Below are 15,854 nucleotides of genomic sequence, written 5' to 3'. Positions count from 1 at the left end.
GTTAGCGCACTTGGAATGTGCGCTGAGTTTACAGAGTAATTTGGGTGCATTGTTGCAAACTCTTACTGAAAGACTGTGACAGAAAAGAATAAAAAAAACCTCTGAATCTTTTCACTGTATGATCTCCTTTACAAAAGGCAGATGAAAAAATCAAACCAAGCTGCTGCTAATGTTGACTTTTGGATGGTAGGAAGCCAATTGAAGCAATTTGCCAAACTGTGTTACCAGTGCTTTATTTTTAAAGCACTTTCAATACTTGGAAGGCATGGCAGCTGTCGTGATGTCATTTTGAATATCCAAATTGCATGCTTATTGTGACTTCAGATGTGCCTCTCTCATGGAGGTTTTTTATTTATTTTCTTAGCAGCTTTGGATTTTACTAACAGAAGCACATCTATAAGATAAAATAGGTTAATCCATGCTCTAGTATAGGCTGCTTGGCAGACATTTAATAGCTTACTCTTTGCTTTTAATGGTTGTGTTAATAAATAATAGAGGGTATAATAAAAATTAAGCTATTTCTGTGAAAAAAATGTCAGTGAATATGCTGCATTCATAAAGGAGGTTACATCTATACAGCACACGCTTTAAATGAGCCAGCTTGAGCAGTAGGGCAGTGAAATCTAGCATTCAGTGGAGGCTTATTTACCATGGTGAAAAATAGCTTAAATTATCTCCTGCTAAACTCTAGTTTAGCTGCTGAAAACAGTCTAATTATGCCTGGTAATCTATTTTGAGGTAACTCAGGTATCTCTGCAGTGCTCTGTGGTTAAATGCATACCAAAAATATTTTAGAAAAGTGGAATAGCAAAATAGAATGAGGCAGTGCAAAGATTTTTTTCCTCGGAGTATTAGCACTGTGGCAGCAAGTTGTTTAAAAATTAACCAGAATACAGCTCTGTATGTCAAAAAGGGATATAAGATGTGTAATTTCAGGCTTACCAAATGCAAAATCGGGCAAGTATTGACTTGCCTTTTAATTATAATGTATTGTCCTGTTTGTGTCCTTTATTTTTCTGTTCTTAAAAAGAGTGGTTTACAAGGTTCAGGACAAATAATAATTGCACATGCAGACATCCCTTTAATACAGCTAGATCTTCAAACAGTTGCCTGTTAATTGAACTGTGCTGACTCCACAGCCTTCTTTGATCCTTAGGTTGCATGTTATTTCTGATACTGTTGTTGATCAGACCTGATGTCCTGTTGGAACTGCTTTTCTTCTGGTATTTCCCTGTTTCAGCTAGAGGACTCATGAATATTAAGATTTGAAAAGGTAACTGTATGTAAGGGAGAAAAGTGTCCTGGTAGGTTCAGGTCAAGAGTTCAAAAGATGTGTGACTGCTGAAGTCAGTTTTCATTTACTTTAACTGAGTTTTATCTCTACGAGTATTGCCCAAATGTCAAGAGTTCAAGATATTCTTATTTCTTACTGCATAAAGGAGGAACATGCTTAGGCAGGTCTTCTTTTGCTTTCTCTTTTTTGTTATAAAATCCTGCTGTTTTCCTTTTCAGAGATAGTCTTCCTTTTCCAGAAGGGTAGTCTTCTTTGTAGCTAATTTTATTTCTTTTGGGGTTGAGATCAAATACTCAGTAATGTGGAAACAAAACCGGCTTTAGCAAAGGATATATAACATGTAATTTTATTAGTAAATTTAGGCATTCATATACTTGTACAAAACAGATTAGACAAGGTCATACTTTGTGCACTGCCACATGGGGTGAAGCTTTGATAAAAGTGCTACTGAATAACCTACCTATTTATTTTATTTTATTTTTGAACTGGGTGTAGTCATCATTGCCTAACTCTCATACAAATTGCATAATACAAGCATAACCCGTTTAGTCTTGAACAGAACCCTTGATGTATTTTCAGTGCTTTGCTTTGCCTCAGGTTAAAACGGTAATAATGGGATGTTTGAAGTCTTTTCAGGCTGCAGTAATATTTTATCTGAGAAGGTATTAAAGTCGATTTTTGTATTGCATACTCATTAGATCCTATTATTTTACCAGATACTAAGATTCAAATTTTTCTTCCCATTCATATCAAGAAACTAGTAAAGAGTTTAATATGTATGCATTTGAAAACTATGGTAGAAAACATGAATTCTGGAATCCAGGTAAATGTAAAAAAATGAGACCAAGTACTTCAATGCTGTCAAGAGTTTTCATTTCAATTTTCCTACTCCTACACTTAGCCCATAGGGAATAATTGTGCTGTGTGATGTAGCTCTCTGTACATGTCAGTATATCATGATTTGCTAGGGGATCCTTATGTCTAATATAAATTCTTTCAAATTACTGAAAACTTAATTTTTTTAAGTGAATAAGGAAGGTGCAACTTGCACACCTCATCTGCCTTTGAGACACAAGAGACACTTCTGTAAGAAAAAGAAGTAATATTAATTTTATTCTTCACACATCCAGTTCACACACCTACAAATTGCTGCATTATATTTGCTAAAATCTATGGATTCCAAGTTTCAAAATTATGGGTTCAGATTTCTGTCTTTAGAGGTTTGGGTATTTATAAAAATGAAGGTAAATTATTTGGGAGCTTATAAACTAATAAAAGAAAGTAGGAACATGCTTTGTATACTTTTGTACCTGGTCAGATTGTTGGTTCAATCGGGAGTTCATCAGAGAAAGAGCCCATAGAAGAAATCATAAAATAACCTGCCCATGAAGGAGGTGTTCTCAAATTCTCTTTGAGCTCATTTGTTGAAACACAGCTTTTTATACAGATACTTGTAATAACTGAAGAATCTGTTATTTAGAATTTAATATGATTATCAAAAAATTCAAATTAGTTGTTCTTTTAACAAAAGCTTTTTCTTTAAAGATACCAAAATGCTTGTTCTTGACTGATCTTCTTTAGAATTTAAACAACATAGTATTTTATCAATGCAGTATCCCTGACTCTCGTTGTGCAATTTACACTCTTCATTTAAGTTTATAGCTACTTTGAGTTACATAATAAGCTGTCAATATTAAATTACTTAATTACTGTGTAATGGTCAAGTCAGAGTGGCAACAGTTGCAACAATGACCTTAGCTGCATCATTTAATGTATCTAGTAGATGTTGGTATAGAATAACTAAGAAGAAATGGTATAAATTAAGAACATAAAGGAAAAATAAATGCTGAAATAGGAAAGGTACTAATATAAGTGGTAGGGAAGTGTCAGTGGTTCAGAGGCTGACAGGCATACCCCAGTTTGCATTGACACTGTTATCAGCTGCTCTGATTTTCTTCTGACTTCCTTATGAAAGGCTTCAAAGTACCAAGAACAACTCCAGCTGCTTTTCTTTCCAAAAGCAGTTCCCCTGAAGCAGATCTGCTGTTTTACACTGCTCTTTTACAGCCCCCTTCTAACTTTTCTCATCCCTTGTGATGGCTCCAGGGCATAACTGAAATGAGAATTTGTGTGATTTCATTGTCCTGGGGACTTCAGGGACCCTTGGGTGAAGGGGGAGATGGGAAGAGCAGGAATCAAAGTGGTCTGAGATTGCTTTCTTTTTTTTTTCAGATTATCTTCTGAGAGTGAACTTCTAACAGCAGGCAGCTTAGTTCACAGTGATAGTATTTTCCCTTTAAGATAAAAATGACTCTTAACTTTTGCAGTGATGGCCCAGGAAAACTTGGCCTGTTATGCCCCACTGTTAGTGTCCCTCTCCTCCAGCCTTCCTGTGTACTGTCAGTACGAGTCTCCTCAAGGTGTGTTAGTGTCACTGTGAACAGTAATTGCAGTAGCAGAGTGCAGTCAGAAATGTTGCTGTGTGCACCTGTTTCTCTCTCCTAACTCACCAAGGCAAGACAAGAGGGTGAGAAACACCCTCACCCTTGCAGACTGCAGTGCAGTGGTGACAGCTTTCCATTTAATTTGGAGGGATGGGGGGGCAGTTCTCTATGGAGTACATGGAAGAAATGTCAGAGTTGCTTAACACAAGGTGGAAGAATGCTGGAAAGTACCTCTTAGCCTCCACCAGGCTTTTGCAGCAGCTATGGTGTTGATCTGATGTCTGGCTGCTCTTTTGCTGCAATGTGAACTTCCAATTCTGAATGACCAAGGTGGATAAACTTTATGCTTTTTGGTTTGTGTATTGTGAATTGTCTTTCTGAAATGCTGCCTGAAGAAGCTAAACTGCCTCTCTCTGCTATAATAGTTTTTATTACAAACTAATAAACCATGTATTTAATACGAGGTTTTTACTCATATTCAACTAATTGTTTTCCTTTTTTGTTCTTGTAAGACATCTGCCCGTTGCACACATCAGTCATTTGTGTTCTACTGAAATCCACTGGGACAATATGTTCAGTCTTTCTTTGAAGGTTGTTTGTTCATTGATGTCCTTTTCAAGGTAACTACAATCTGAATAATAAAACTTCTGATCTCAGAAAATAGGATTGGCTGGGTTCTGTCAACCTTGGAAAGTAGTAAGACCTAGGGTAAGTCATCTTCCTAACAGTATGTGATTGCATCCTGTGTAGGCACACATGTAAGAGACAATAAATATGACTATGGCAGAGAAGTAGAAGTTAGGTGGTAGAAGTTATCCCTGCATCCCTTGAAAAGGAAACCGTAGGCATATTATCAGTGAAGGAGGGTATTTTAGAGAGTGAAGTAATGTCCTGTTATGGAGTAGGTGAGCACTATGGAAACATTGCTCAAGAGTATTGTACTCTTGGTTTGAAAATGGACACCTTACATTTATACTTTTGAAGTTGTTTATTTGCTATTTATTTATTTATTTTAGGCATTTCCATTATGGCTGCTTCTCATTTAGTGTTCATGAAGGGTTTCTGACATTTCTGATTGCAGACTCTGCTTGCATCCCAACTCTGTAATGTGATGTAACCCAGATCATATCCTTTCTTATACTTTGGGTTTGCAGGCTGAAGAAAAGCCATTACACGATAAAACTAAATTCCCAAAGGTCATGTCAGTTGGTCCAGTTATCAGGATAGTTGCACATGCTGTGGTGTTCATCCACTTGGTCTATGCAGTCAGTAGCATTTTGGTGCTCTAGGTACCTTCCACTTACTAAGTTGCAGAGACATTGTTAGCTTTTATACGCAGTGGGATAGGTCTAGTACAGCGTATCATATTGTTTCATGGAGAGTAGTTAAGCTGTATGTCCATATGTATAACAACACTGTTTACTGTTATTCTCAAAGCAGTGCAGATGATAGCATTAATTATTGTTACAATAAAGGAGTCAATGGCTGAGACAACTGATACTAAGCAGTGTTACTTGATTAATTTCTTTCCTTTGTGCATTTGTCTCATTTGCATTTTTAAATTACAGTTCTTAAAGAGGCAATATATGTCACTGTAGGCCAACATTAAAAGATTTATATACAGGGTCTGGGCAGCAGGAAGAAACCCAGCATTCTTACCAGCCAGTCAGGGAATCTCAGCTGTTTTGAGTCAAGGTGAGATGAAGCTTCTTGGAAACCCGGAGTGCTGCTAATGTCTGATGAAACCTGAAAGCTTGGTGGTGGCTGGTAGTGGAATTATGATCTATTCAGGACTGTACAGGAAACAGTTTTTAACCTCTGTTAGGTAGGCATTGTTGGAGACAACAGTGATATGTAATTCCCAGTATAGGTTATCCACTGCAGGCAGTGTACAAACAGCTATATGAGCATGTTACAAGCTATTGTTGAGTAAGACTTTCATGTTTGGACTTATGTCACTGTAGGTTCACTTTTTTTTCCTTGCAAATAAGTGAGAGTAAAAAAATCCTCAAAACTCTGTAAACCTTATCAAATGAAGATGAGGCTTTGACCTGATTACGTCTGATTTCTTTCAAAGAATTTAGTTGTTAACTTGCCAATTTCTACTCTTGAGGCAGTTGTGACCTGAATCATGTAAACTGCTCTTTTCAGTTTGATGATGTCCAGACAGTGTGAAGATTGCTATCCATAAATTCAAGTGAAATGGCTGTGATTTTTCCTCGTGAATTAAAATTATAATAATATTCACACTAATATAAACAAGTAACCCTCTGTAAAGTAAAAAAACAAGGTGATTTTGAGACAGAAGGGACTTCCTGAGATGCCTTCAGATTATGTAGTGTGTAAGAGAGACAAATTATATGAACAGCCTTTGGGAGGATGTAGTCTGGTCCATTCCAGAGCTTTTAAACACTCAATGAAAATAGTCTGTTGTAGTTATCAAATAAAACATCCCAGTCATTTGGCACTCTTAGCAGCTGGAGCAACTGTAGAGGGTTTAGTCTGTTCAAGAACCACTATGGAAAGCAGTACAGTTATAATGCCTTATGTAAAACCTGTTGTTTGGGTTATAGGTGCAACTATTTAAAAATAAAAACAAATATCCCTCCTTGCTGGATGCTAAACCTTTTGTTAAATATGGGTTTTTTTTAAAAAGCTTCTTGTTCTTTAATATTTTTATTGGTTTTAACTGCTTACCGACTTATTTTGTAAGACTCAAGAATATGAGGATCTGTTTTTCCTCTTAAAATATATATCCCAATGTAAAATCTAGAATATAGCATGGGAGGATTTAATAAAATGTAATCTACACCACCTCATTTGTTGATGCCCTGTCAGTATTCAGTGGGGCATTCCAGCAGGTGGCTTGAATTTTTGATACAAATCACTGACCACTTCTAAAATAAGTGTTTTTTTTTTACCTGATTATCCACTATCAAAAGGATCTGCTATCTGTAATTAGCTGTTTCTACAATACTGTAGAAATACAACACTGAAAAATGTGTTGAGGGGGCTGCCTTAGCTCTTTTGAGGAAGAATACAGCTTTTGCGTTTTGAGATTTCTCTCAACATGCAGAATTATGCAGAAGAGGTTGGGACTTAATGATCTGATCATCTTTCCATAATATTTCTAATTTGAGTTATTCCTATCAGCAGTCTGAAGTTGTCTTCATTAAAACTGCATGTGTAATAAGAGCACTAGTTCTTGTTTGATGTCATTCATATTAATATGAATGAACATAGGAATATGAACATACTCATATGTTGTAGGCACATGATGGACATGGAGAAAATCACTTCTCTAGATAACCTTCTCCCTGCTGCGTTAGTTGCCATGAAGCAAAGGGAAGTACTTATCATGTCTGTAATGCAAAGAAGAAAGCAGCAAAAGGAGATTTCCTAATTTCTGAGAGTCCCTGATGCTGTAGCACTTTGAAGTCCTTTCACAATGACAGTGGGAGGGCTGTAGCAAAAACTTAGCAAGATTATGGGGTGATCTTCCTGCTGTGTTGGTGGTAATTGCTGCAAAGGCATCAGCTGTAAGCAGCTGCCCCATCTTACAGGTCTCCTGTAATGCAACCTTAAGTCTTCTCCCATAGAAAGGCTTTTATTCCCTTGGACAGAGAGGTCATTCACGGCTGAGTGATAGGAGAACTGTGATTTCTTTTTGCTCTGGAATTTAAAAGTGAGTGACACCACTGAATACAAATTCTGTTATCCTTTCCTCAGTCTGTTCCTGTGCAGGGGCCAGGTGACCTCTTCCACTTCATGGTTGTTTCAGGCCATAAACTGATTTTGCTCATTTTTTGTTCAAAGCTGGAAAGTTACCTTCTGAATAATGAGTACTGGGAGTATCATGAAACAACCTGAAAAGTTTCACATACTCCAAGGGCTTTTCAGCCCTCTGACCACCTCATTTGGATGATGAGTTGGTGAATACCTTCTACAAGTGGGAGGAAATGGCTGGAGAAAAGCTTGCATGGTATGCAGAGCTTTCTGACTTGCTCAAAGATGATAAAAGCCTTAGAGCCAAGGCTTAGTGGGTCTTGACTCTTAGTGGGGTATTTGGTAGTGGAGAAATAATCAGGTTTCCCAGGAAGGAAATGAAAAAAAAAAAACCCCAAAACCCACAGGGAAGGAGGGACTCCTGGTGTTTCCATAGGCCGTTGGAAGGTCGCTGCTACTTGAGCAGCTTCCTCCCTCCTCCGCACATTCCCAGCAGTAGTGTCTGGCTTGTGGCCAGGCAGTGCTTTGTGCTGCCTCACTCAAATTCTTCTCCCATGCTGTTAGTGGTGTCATTGCCTCTAACGCTCGCAAGCCCAGTGACCAAGTCTTATTCCCTGACAGTCTTACATTCTGTGGTTCATTTAAATGGTGTCATATACCAGCGAGGGAAATGCTTTGAACCCAATTAGGAGAGGCCTGGGCTGTTCTCATTGCTCCACAGAGCAACACATTTGTTCCAGCAGTAGCTCAGGGGGAGGAAAGGCACCACCAACAGTTTCATAGGAGTGGGGAGAGGAAAAGCTCAGTCACTAGATCCAGTGATCTTAAATGACTGTCACCACCTGGTAGGAGAGCTGTCCATCAGGAGCATGGAGGTGGTGGCATAAGGAAGGGAAGAGGTGAGCAGTTGGCATGGGGCAGTAACTGGGTGTGGAATAATACTGGTGGCAGCAATGAAAATGGGAGCAAAGGCACACAATGCCTATATGTGACCTCAGCATGTAGAGCCAAAAGATGACATTGCTGCTTTTTCCCCAGAATCTGAAATGAGGGCTCTGAAACTAGCTCCTTTCATTCCTTGTGATCATTTATAGCTAATGTTTCTTGGCAACAATGTCATTACGGTTGATAATAAATTCGGTGTGTATTATATATACAGGAAAATAGATGTAAACTATAGCACCTTTAGGATAAGTATCTTCATGGATTGTACTTTCTGCCCTGATCAATGTATAAAATATGCATATATATATATACTACTATTTCTTAAAATTTAAATAATAAGTAGAGAAGCTTTTTTATTGCCTTTTTTTTTCTTCAGAATAAGGGGGGAAAATCTAGGGAAGGCTTCTTCATTTTATCAGATGCTACGAATAATAGAAGTTCAGATTTACCACAAGGGTATAAAATGTAACTGAAGTCACAGTATGTTTGCAAGAGACTGCTTTATTAATTTCCCTTCAAGACAGATTAAGTCTCTTTGCTTAAATTACGCACTGTATTTCACACCACATTAAGGCTTCTCAACCTGTCAGGATGATTGTGAGAGAGGGAGCCTGCAGGAAAAATACACAGGAGAAGTGCCCATTAAAAAGGTGTGTGAAACTGAGCAAAAGAAAAGAAATCATACACAAAGCTGAAACTTTCTCTTCTGTAATACATGTTTTAGAAACATTCAATAGTTTTTATAAAGGGATACAAAACTACTGAATTATCAAACCTCAAATTACTCATTCAGAACAGCTTAATTAAAATTAATGTAATTGAGACTATATTCCCTCTGCTGCCTATAAACTGTACAGCATTGTAAATGATGTTGGGATAGTTATACCCAAGCCACCATGTTGCAAACAGCTTTATAGCACCTCAGTGCATATGCCAGCAAGGAGCTGTTTTGTACTTGCCCTGTTTTTCATCATATTCTTTCTCTAAGACTTTGCCAGGCTTGGAGGCAGCTTTTTAGGCTAAATGGACCTTTATTCTCAGCCAGGCTTTTTTTTTTTGTTTTGTTTTTAATTTAATGTTCTTTTTGTATTTACATAAGAGTTTACATTTTCCAAACACTTTCCCATCAGTAACTCCTTAGGCCCCATGATTTTCATCAGTAAATTAAATGCATTCAGCAGGGCTGCTGGGTGCTGAAACTGGCTGGCACAAACAGTCCATTTCTGTGCTAGAACACCCTTAAACTACAAATGCTAACCGATCTGTTTGGAACAGTCCCTAGACCACTGAAATGCCCAGGAGCATCTGTGCTGAGGAATTAGTTGGGTAGGTGACAGGCCAAAGGCATGCCAGCAGCAGTTTTCAGCAGTGGGGGTGACCATGCCATAGCACCCAAGAGTGTGCCCCGTGACTCCTCAGGTCTCAGTGGAGCTACTGGCAGTGCCCCTTGGGAAATAGCATCAGGTCATAGACTTACCCCCAAAACAGCAACTGTGATAGGTTACTCAGGTTCTTTTGGATGAAGGTCGAAGCTGTACACAGGTAGCTTAGGTGGATCTGCTGGCATAAGCAAAAGCCCTTTGCCAGATTTGTGTGCTCACTTCTGCATCCTGAGTTTGATTATGAGTAGTGCAAGAAGTGTTGTATCTGCACGGTTGTCTTGGTATGCCAAATCTAGTTGTAAATTACAAGTTAGATGATATACTGGTACTGCTGGCAGGAATTCAGCCACAGTAGTTTCAGCCTCACTTGCAGTGCATTTTGTCTTCATTCTTGTTGTACATGGGGTTTGCCCAAGGCCACCCTCAGCAAAGCCAGGAAAAATATTGGAATAAGCACATCTTCCACAGCCTGGTTTCACAGAAGAGAAAGATGCAAATGCAGTTTCTTGGCCAGGCTTGGTCCAAGACAACCCCTGCTTTCTTTTCAGGTTTGACTAATGTTTGCTTCATAGGCTACAAGCCAGTTGCTGGGGGAACACCACAATTTGGTGATGAATAATGTTCAAGTAGCCAGTACTGAGCTTCCTGCATGCTGAGAGGCTGCCCTGCTCTGGTGTGGTGTGGCTGGTTTGGTGTGTGACCTGCCTTGTCCTTGCAGTGTCCTCAGAGTTTTTGCAGGCCATAGACTGTTCAGTGGGGACTTGTGCTGTGATGGACTTGTGATGTCTTTCTTTTGTTAACCATGTGGATGGAAGGCTCTAGTAAAAATCACACCACACTGTGTGTTCTCATGGTGCAGCCACAGCCCACTGGCTTCCCACTGTTTTGGGGGTTGGAACCTGGAAAGTCACCTGGCTGGGAGAGCTGGCTTCTTGCTGGGAAGGTTCTGCATCCCAGGACATAGGTGGAAGACACAAAAGTTCCATTGTTGGTTTGTTTTAAAGTTTGTTTTTAGCAGCAGCTGAAAGTCAGTTGTGTTTTCCTGGGCAGAGTTCTTCCCTAGGGGCTGCCTGCACACAGCCTGGCTGGTGCAAGGAGGAGTTTCTGCTTCTTAATCTCTCTCACAGTGCCCACGGTGTGAAAGGCTGCGGTATTTTCAGACAACCTGCTGCAGTCACTGATGTCCTTTCAAGTGCTCTGAAGTTCAGTGCTTTGGAACAAACAGAAGTAATGCTTTAGGATTTACGATTTTTCTTTTGAATGGTTTGAGGGCTTTTGCTCAGTGGAGTTTCTAACACACTATTTTTTCCCCTCTGTTCTTTTAACCAATTAGTATAATCTAGTTCAGCTTAATGAAGCCTTTGTGAGTCTGCTCATTTCTAAGGTGCAAAGCTGATCTTTTGTTTTAATGTTTTTCCCTACAGCTGACCTGAACAATGTCAGGTTCTCGGCGTACAGGACTGCCATGAAACTCCGCAGGCTGCAGAAAGCTCTCTGCTGTAAGTATGTGCCCTTCGGCTGGTGGGAAAACATTATGGGCAACGCACAAGCTAATTTGTAACTTTTAGAAGCAGAAAAACACCTACACAGGTACCCCCAGCTCTGTCTGGTGCCTGGAAACCTCTCACCTGAAGGGTCTTCTGCTGCCACCAGTTGCATGTTCCTCACAAAACCAAAGTGCTGGGTGGTCTTCAGATCTGTCCCCTGTAAAACAGAGCAGGGGCTCAGAAACAAAGCTAACGGCCCTTATGTGTGGCTTTATATCTTTTTACTCTTTCTTTTTTTTTTCACTGTGCTCATTACTGAGCTATATACTGTGTCAGCCACAGCTTTATTGCTTTAGGTTGCTGTTTCAACCTGAAGAAACAGGATTATAGTGTGCTAGGAACAGTGAGAGTTCAGGTGAAATAATCACTCCAGAGCTGAAGTTGCTAATGGTTTGTTAAGTTGAATCTTGAACCCTGAGGGATTGTTGCCTTTAAACAAGATCATTACACTAAACTTTTAACTTTACTTTTGCCTAGTTTTTGGTCATGTTTAGAATTCTCTCATCAGCCATACGTTAGTGATGTGCATGTTCTAACATTTTAATTCTCTCTGCTGGTGTTTGGTGTTCTACCAGTGACTGAAGTTACATTTCCTCTTCAGCTTATTGTAACCTGATAGCTAAATAATTTGCTCACAGTTTTCTTGGTATGCCAGTTAGCTGCCAAAGCAATCCGTTTATGAAGTGGTGTAATTTGAAAGGTCACTGAAATATCTGTCATTTAATTACAGGGTTAAATTTCTGACACAGTTGCAAATGTTTCAACTGTTGATTTATCTCAAGTTTGGATTTGTGTTCGCATGCTTTCTGGAGCTGTGTCAAACCTCGGCATTTTTGAGCATGTTTACTTTTAGGCTTACAAGCATGGGTGAATTCCACTAATGAACAGACTTAATTTCTGAATGTCAAAAAAAAAAAAATAGAAAAGAAAAAAGGAAAAAAAAAACAACCCCAAACCACCAAGTGACAAGTCTTGTAACATAATGATTTCAACATTAGTGCAGTGACAAAGACTGAATTATGATAACATCTCTCCATGCCGCACTCATTGTGGAAAGGTAGTGTAAAGAAATTGAAGTGATATGTAGTGAAAAGCATTCATAATCGGTGCAGCATTGGAGTAAGGAACTAAAATTCAGGTTTCTTTGGCTGGCAGTGTGCAAGTGTAACTTGTAACAGGTTCTTAGGGCTGAAAGTGCAAAACTTTGCATCCTGTTTAATCTGTAGTACCCTGACACCTATCACTGAATAATTCTAGACTCATTTTGGACTTCTGTATTGGGTTTGCATGGCAAGGTTTTGGTAATAATGGGCCACAGGGATGGTTTCTGTGAAAAGCTGCCAGAAGCTTCCTGTGTCCAGTAGTGTCAGTGCCAGCCAGCTCCAAGAGTGACCCACTGCTGGCCAAGGCTGAACCCATCAGTGGCGGTGGTAGCATTAGCATATTTAAGAAGGTGAAAAAGAAGAGCAGTTGCTCAAAAGGGAACTGAGCATATGTGAGAGTAACAGTTCTGCAGTCTCCAAGGAGAGAGAGAAGAGGTGCTCCAGGCCCCAGAGCAGAGATTCCCTGCAGCCTGTAATGCAGACCATGGTGAGGCAGGCTGTTCTCCTGCAGCCCATGGAGATCCATGGTGGAGCAGATAGCCACCTGCAGCCCAGGAAGGACCCCATGCCAGAGCAGGGGATGCTCGGAGGAGGCCAGGACCTTGTGGGAAGACTGCACTGGAGCAGGTTTGCTGCAGGACTTGTGACCCACAGGGGACCCACATTGGAGCAGGCTGTTCCTGAAGGGCTGCACCGCATGGAATTGACCCGTGCTGGAGCAGTTTGTGCAGAACTGCAGCCCGTGGGAAAGGCTCGGGCTGGGGAAGCTTGTGGAGGACTCTGCCATGGGAGGCACCCCATGCTGGAGCAGAGGAAGAATGTGAGGAGTCCTCCCCTGAGGAGGAAGGAGCAAGAGTAACAATATGTGATGAACAGACCACAGCCGCCATTCCCCATCCTGTCTGTGCCTTTGTGGGGGTAGGAGGTAGGGAATTCAGAGGGAAAGTTAAGCCCAGGAAGGAGGGAGGGATAGGAAGAAGAGTGTTTTTAAGATTTGGTTTTATTTCTCATTATTGTACTCTGATCTGATTAGAGCTGATTTACCCAAGTCGAGCCTGTTTTGCTTGCACTGGTGATTGGTGAGTCCTTGTCCTTATCTCAACCCATGAACCTTGCGTTGTATTTTTCTCCCCTGTCCCTATGAGGAGGCGGGTGATAGCGCAGCTTTGGTGGGCAGCTGGAATCCAGCCATGGTCAACCCACCGCAGCTTTACTGTGTGGAATTACAATTACACACTGAAGTCAGTTCATCTCTTGAAGCTATACTTAGGTAGATTTCCTGAGAATGGATGTTTTCGGAGACGTGCAGTGGCTCTTAGACTGATTACTTTAGCACATTCTTCATGCCTGTATCTAAGGAGAAGTATTTAAGGAATTAGGTTAGCAGCCTTTGTTCTTACAAATATTTTTGCTTGGAGACAGCATCGCTGTGTTTGTGTATTCTGTGATTTCAGTGTCGCTTGTGAACCTAGTTTAATTAGATTTTTTTTTTTTTCAAAGACTTCATTAAAAAATTCCTTTTTGTGCAGTTTGGCACAGAGCGCATTGCTGGGTTTCAGGGCTCCTACACACAGCCAAAACCCCCTCAATTCCACTTGCAGTAGGTGCTGCTTTCAGCTCTTAACTCTTTATTTCAGTTTTTAAATTGCAGAGGTTTCAATATATATACACGTATATTCTTTTTTGCAAGCTTCATAAAAAGCAGAGTGGTTTTGTCTAGTGAGGAACACTGCGGAGATGTGTGCACAGTAGAAGGCTTGCAAAAGCGAAGGTACAGCCTGTTTCTCTGCGGCAAGAATAGAATCACTTAAAAATGAACTAAGATATTAGCTCTTTTCAGTTTAAAAATCAGCCTGGTAAACATTAAGACACTAGGATATTAACCCTAAAGAAGACTATGGAAAACGGAAGTCCTTAACAAATAAATGGTTGTGTATTGTGTTACCTTAGAAAAATCTAGTGTCTGGCTGTATGATCCCAGGCTTGGAAATCATTGTGGACATGCCAGGTGTAACTATTGCACGTTGGTGTTTTTTCAAATGTGTGGTTTCCTTTGATAATCACATCAAAGCATGCTGACTTTCTTGTTTTGCTACTTTTAAAAGATCTGATCTTCAAGTGCAAACCACATCTGAACGTTGTGATGTCAATAAAATGACATGTATTCACAAATTTTTCTTGAAGATGCAGCAAAAGAAAATATTAAAGAACTTCTGTTAGGGTGCTTTTTTCCTTTAATTTTATGCAGGATGGATTAAATGTATTTTCTTAATGTATCAGCCAACAGCAGCAGGTTACAGAGGAGACGATCTTGTATTCTGGGAACACTGCTAATACTTTTTATCACCAGCCATATGTTGAGTTTTCCCTAAGTTCAGTGTGTGACCTCCACAGCATACTTTCTCCTTGCCTGTTAATTGTCGCTTCTGTCCTTCACTTGGTTAGTTATTCCAAGTCAGTTTTTATACTTTTCCTGTAAAGTGGCCACAGCTGGGTGCCTGGTTACAAACCTCATAAAGGTTGTTTTGTTTGTTTTTTTTTTCTGCCTTAGAGACCAAATAGATATTTCTATAGACATAAATAAGTATTTATATAGAATCGCATAGATGACAGATTTCAGTATAAGTTAGAAGCTACTGCTCAGACAGATTTTGGAGTCAGTTTTGTAATTTTAAATAAAAAAGAACAAAAGAGTGGCTGAAAACCCACAAAAAGTACAAAGAATAAAGTGATATGGTTTATTTCAGTTAAAACTTAGCAAATCACGGAGCAGTGGTGAATATACAGCTCATCAATACATATCTGACTGGTGGGGTAGTTGTCTTCCTAAAGTTGGTCATTCATGGAACCTTCGTATTTGCTTTCAGGAAAGAAAGACATAATTCCGGGTTCTGGGAGGTGAGCCCCACACAGATTTCTTTAATCTTGCTGGGAAAGATGCAAGAGGAGCTAATGAGGTGAAGGCCAGAGCCACTCTTCTTCTCACAAGCAATTCCCTAAAGCAGAGCGTGGTGGCAACCACTTTTTTCTTGTTATAAGATGAGCATATGCTATTAACTTCAAGATAGGACAGGAGGTTGATAAAGAGCAGGCTGAAAGGCTTTTCAGAAGTTGCTGTTTATTAGTGGGAAAAGCTTTCACAGAGTGGAATGACCCATGTTTAGCAGTAGCTGCATATATAATTAAGCCGCCACTCAGATGCCTGAGGGGTTCATTTAATTACAGTTGATTCATAGTCTCAAAGGAACTGAGAGTTCAGCCTAAAGCTCAGAGTTAAAGGTGTTGTGAAGACAGTGCTCTATTTCCAATTTGACTAAGAAATTATTAGAAGAAAAGAGTGTTTTTGAGACTGAAAATAGCAATAGGTCTGATAAATAGGCTTTGGTGAGATACAACACTGACCTAAGAACAGC

General features: G+C 39.8%; 1 protein-coding gene across 10 annotated transcripts in view; it reads left to right on the top strand.

Moving 5' to 3' along the window:
• Positions 1 to 15,854, top strand: part of DMD (dystrophin) — a 1,017,291-nt gene that overhangs the window by 940,180 nt on the left and 61,257 nt on the right. For all 10 annotated transcript variants that reach the window (XM_034074486.1, XM_034074485.1, XM_034074494.1 and 7 more), the window contains one exon: positions 11,216 to 11,290. In XM_034074486.1, the coding sequence (XP_033930377.1) occupies positions 11,216 to 11,290 (75 nt within the window). The remainder of the gene's footprint in view (positions 1 to 11,215; positions 11,291 to 15,854) is intronic.

Source organism: Melopsittacus undulatus, chromosome 2, assembly GCF_012275295.1.
Source record: "Melopsittacus undulatus isolate bMelUnd1 chromosome 2, bMelUnd1.mat.Z, whole genome shotgun sequence".
In the NCBI taxonomy this organism is placed as follows: Eukaryota; Metazoa; Chordata; class Aves; order Psittaciformes; family Psittaculidae; genus Melopsittacus; species Melopsittacus undulatus.
This window is presented reverse-complemented; position numbering and strand designations above follow the sequence as displayed.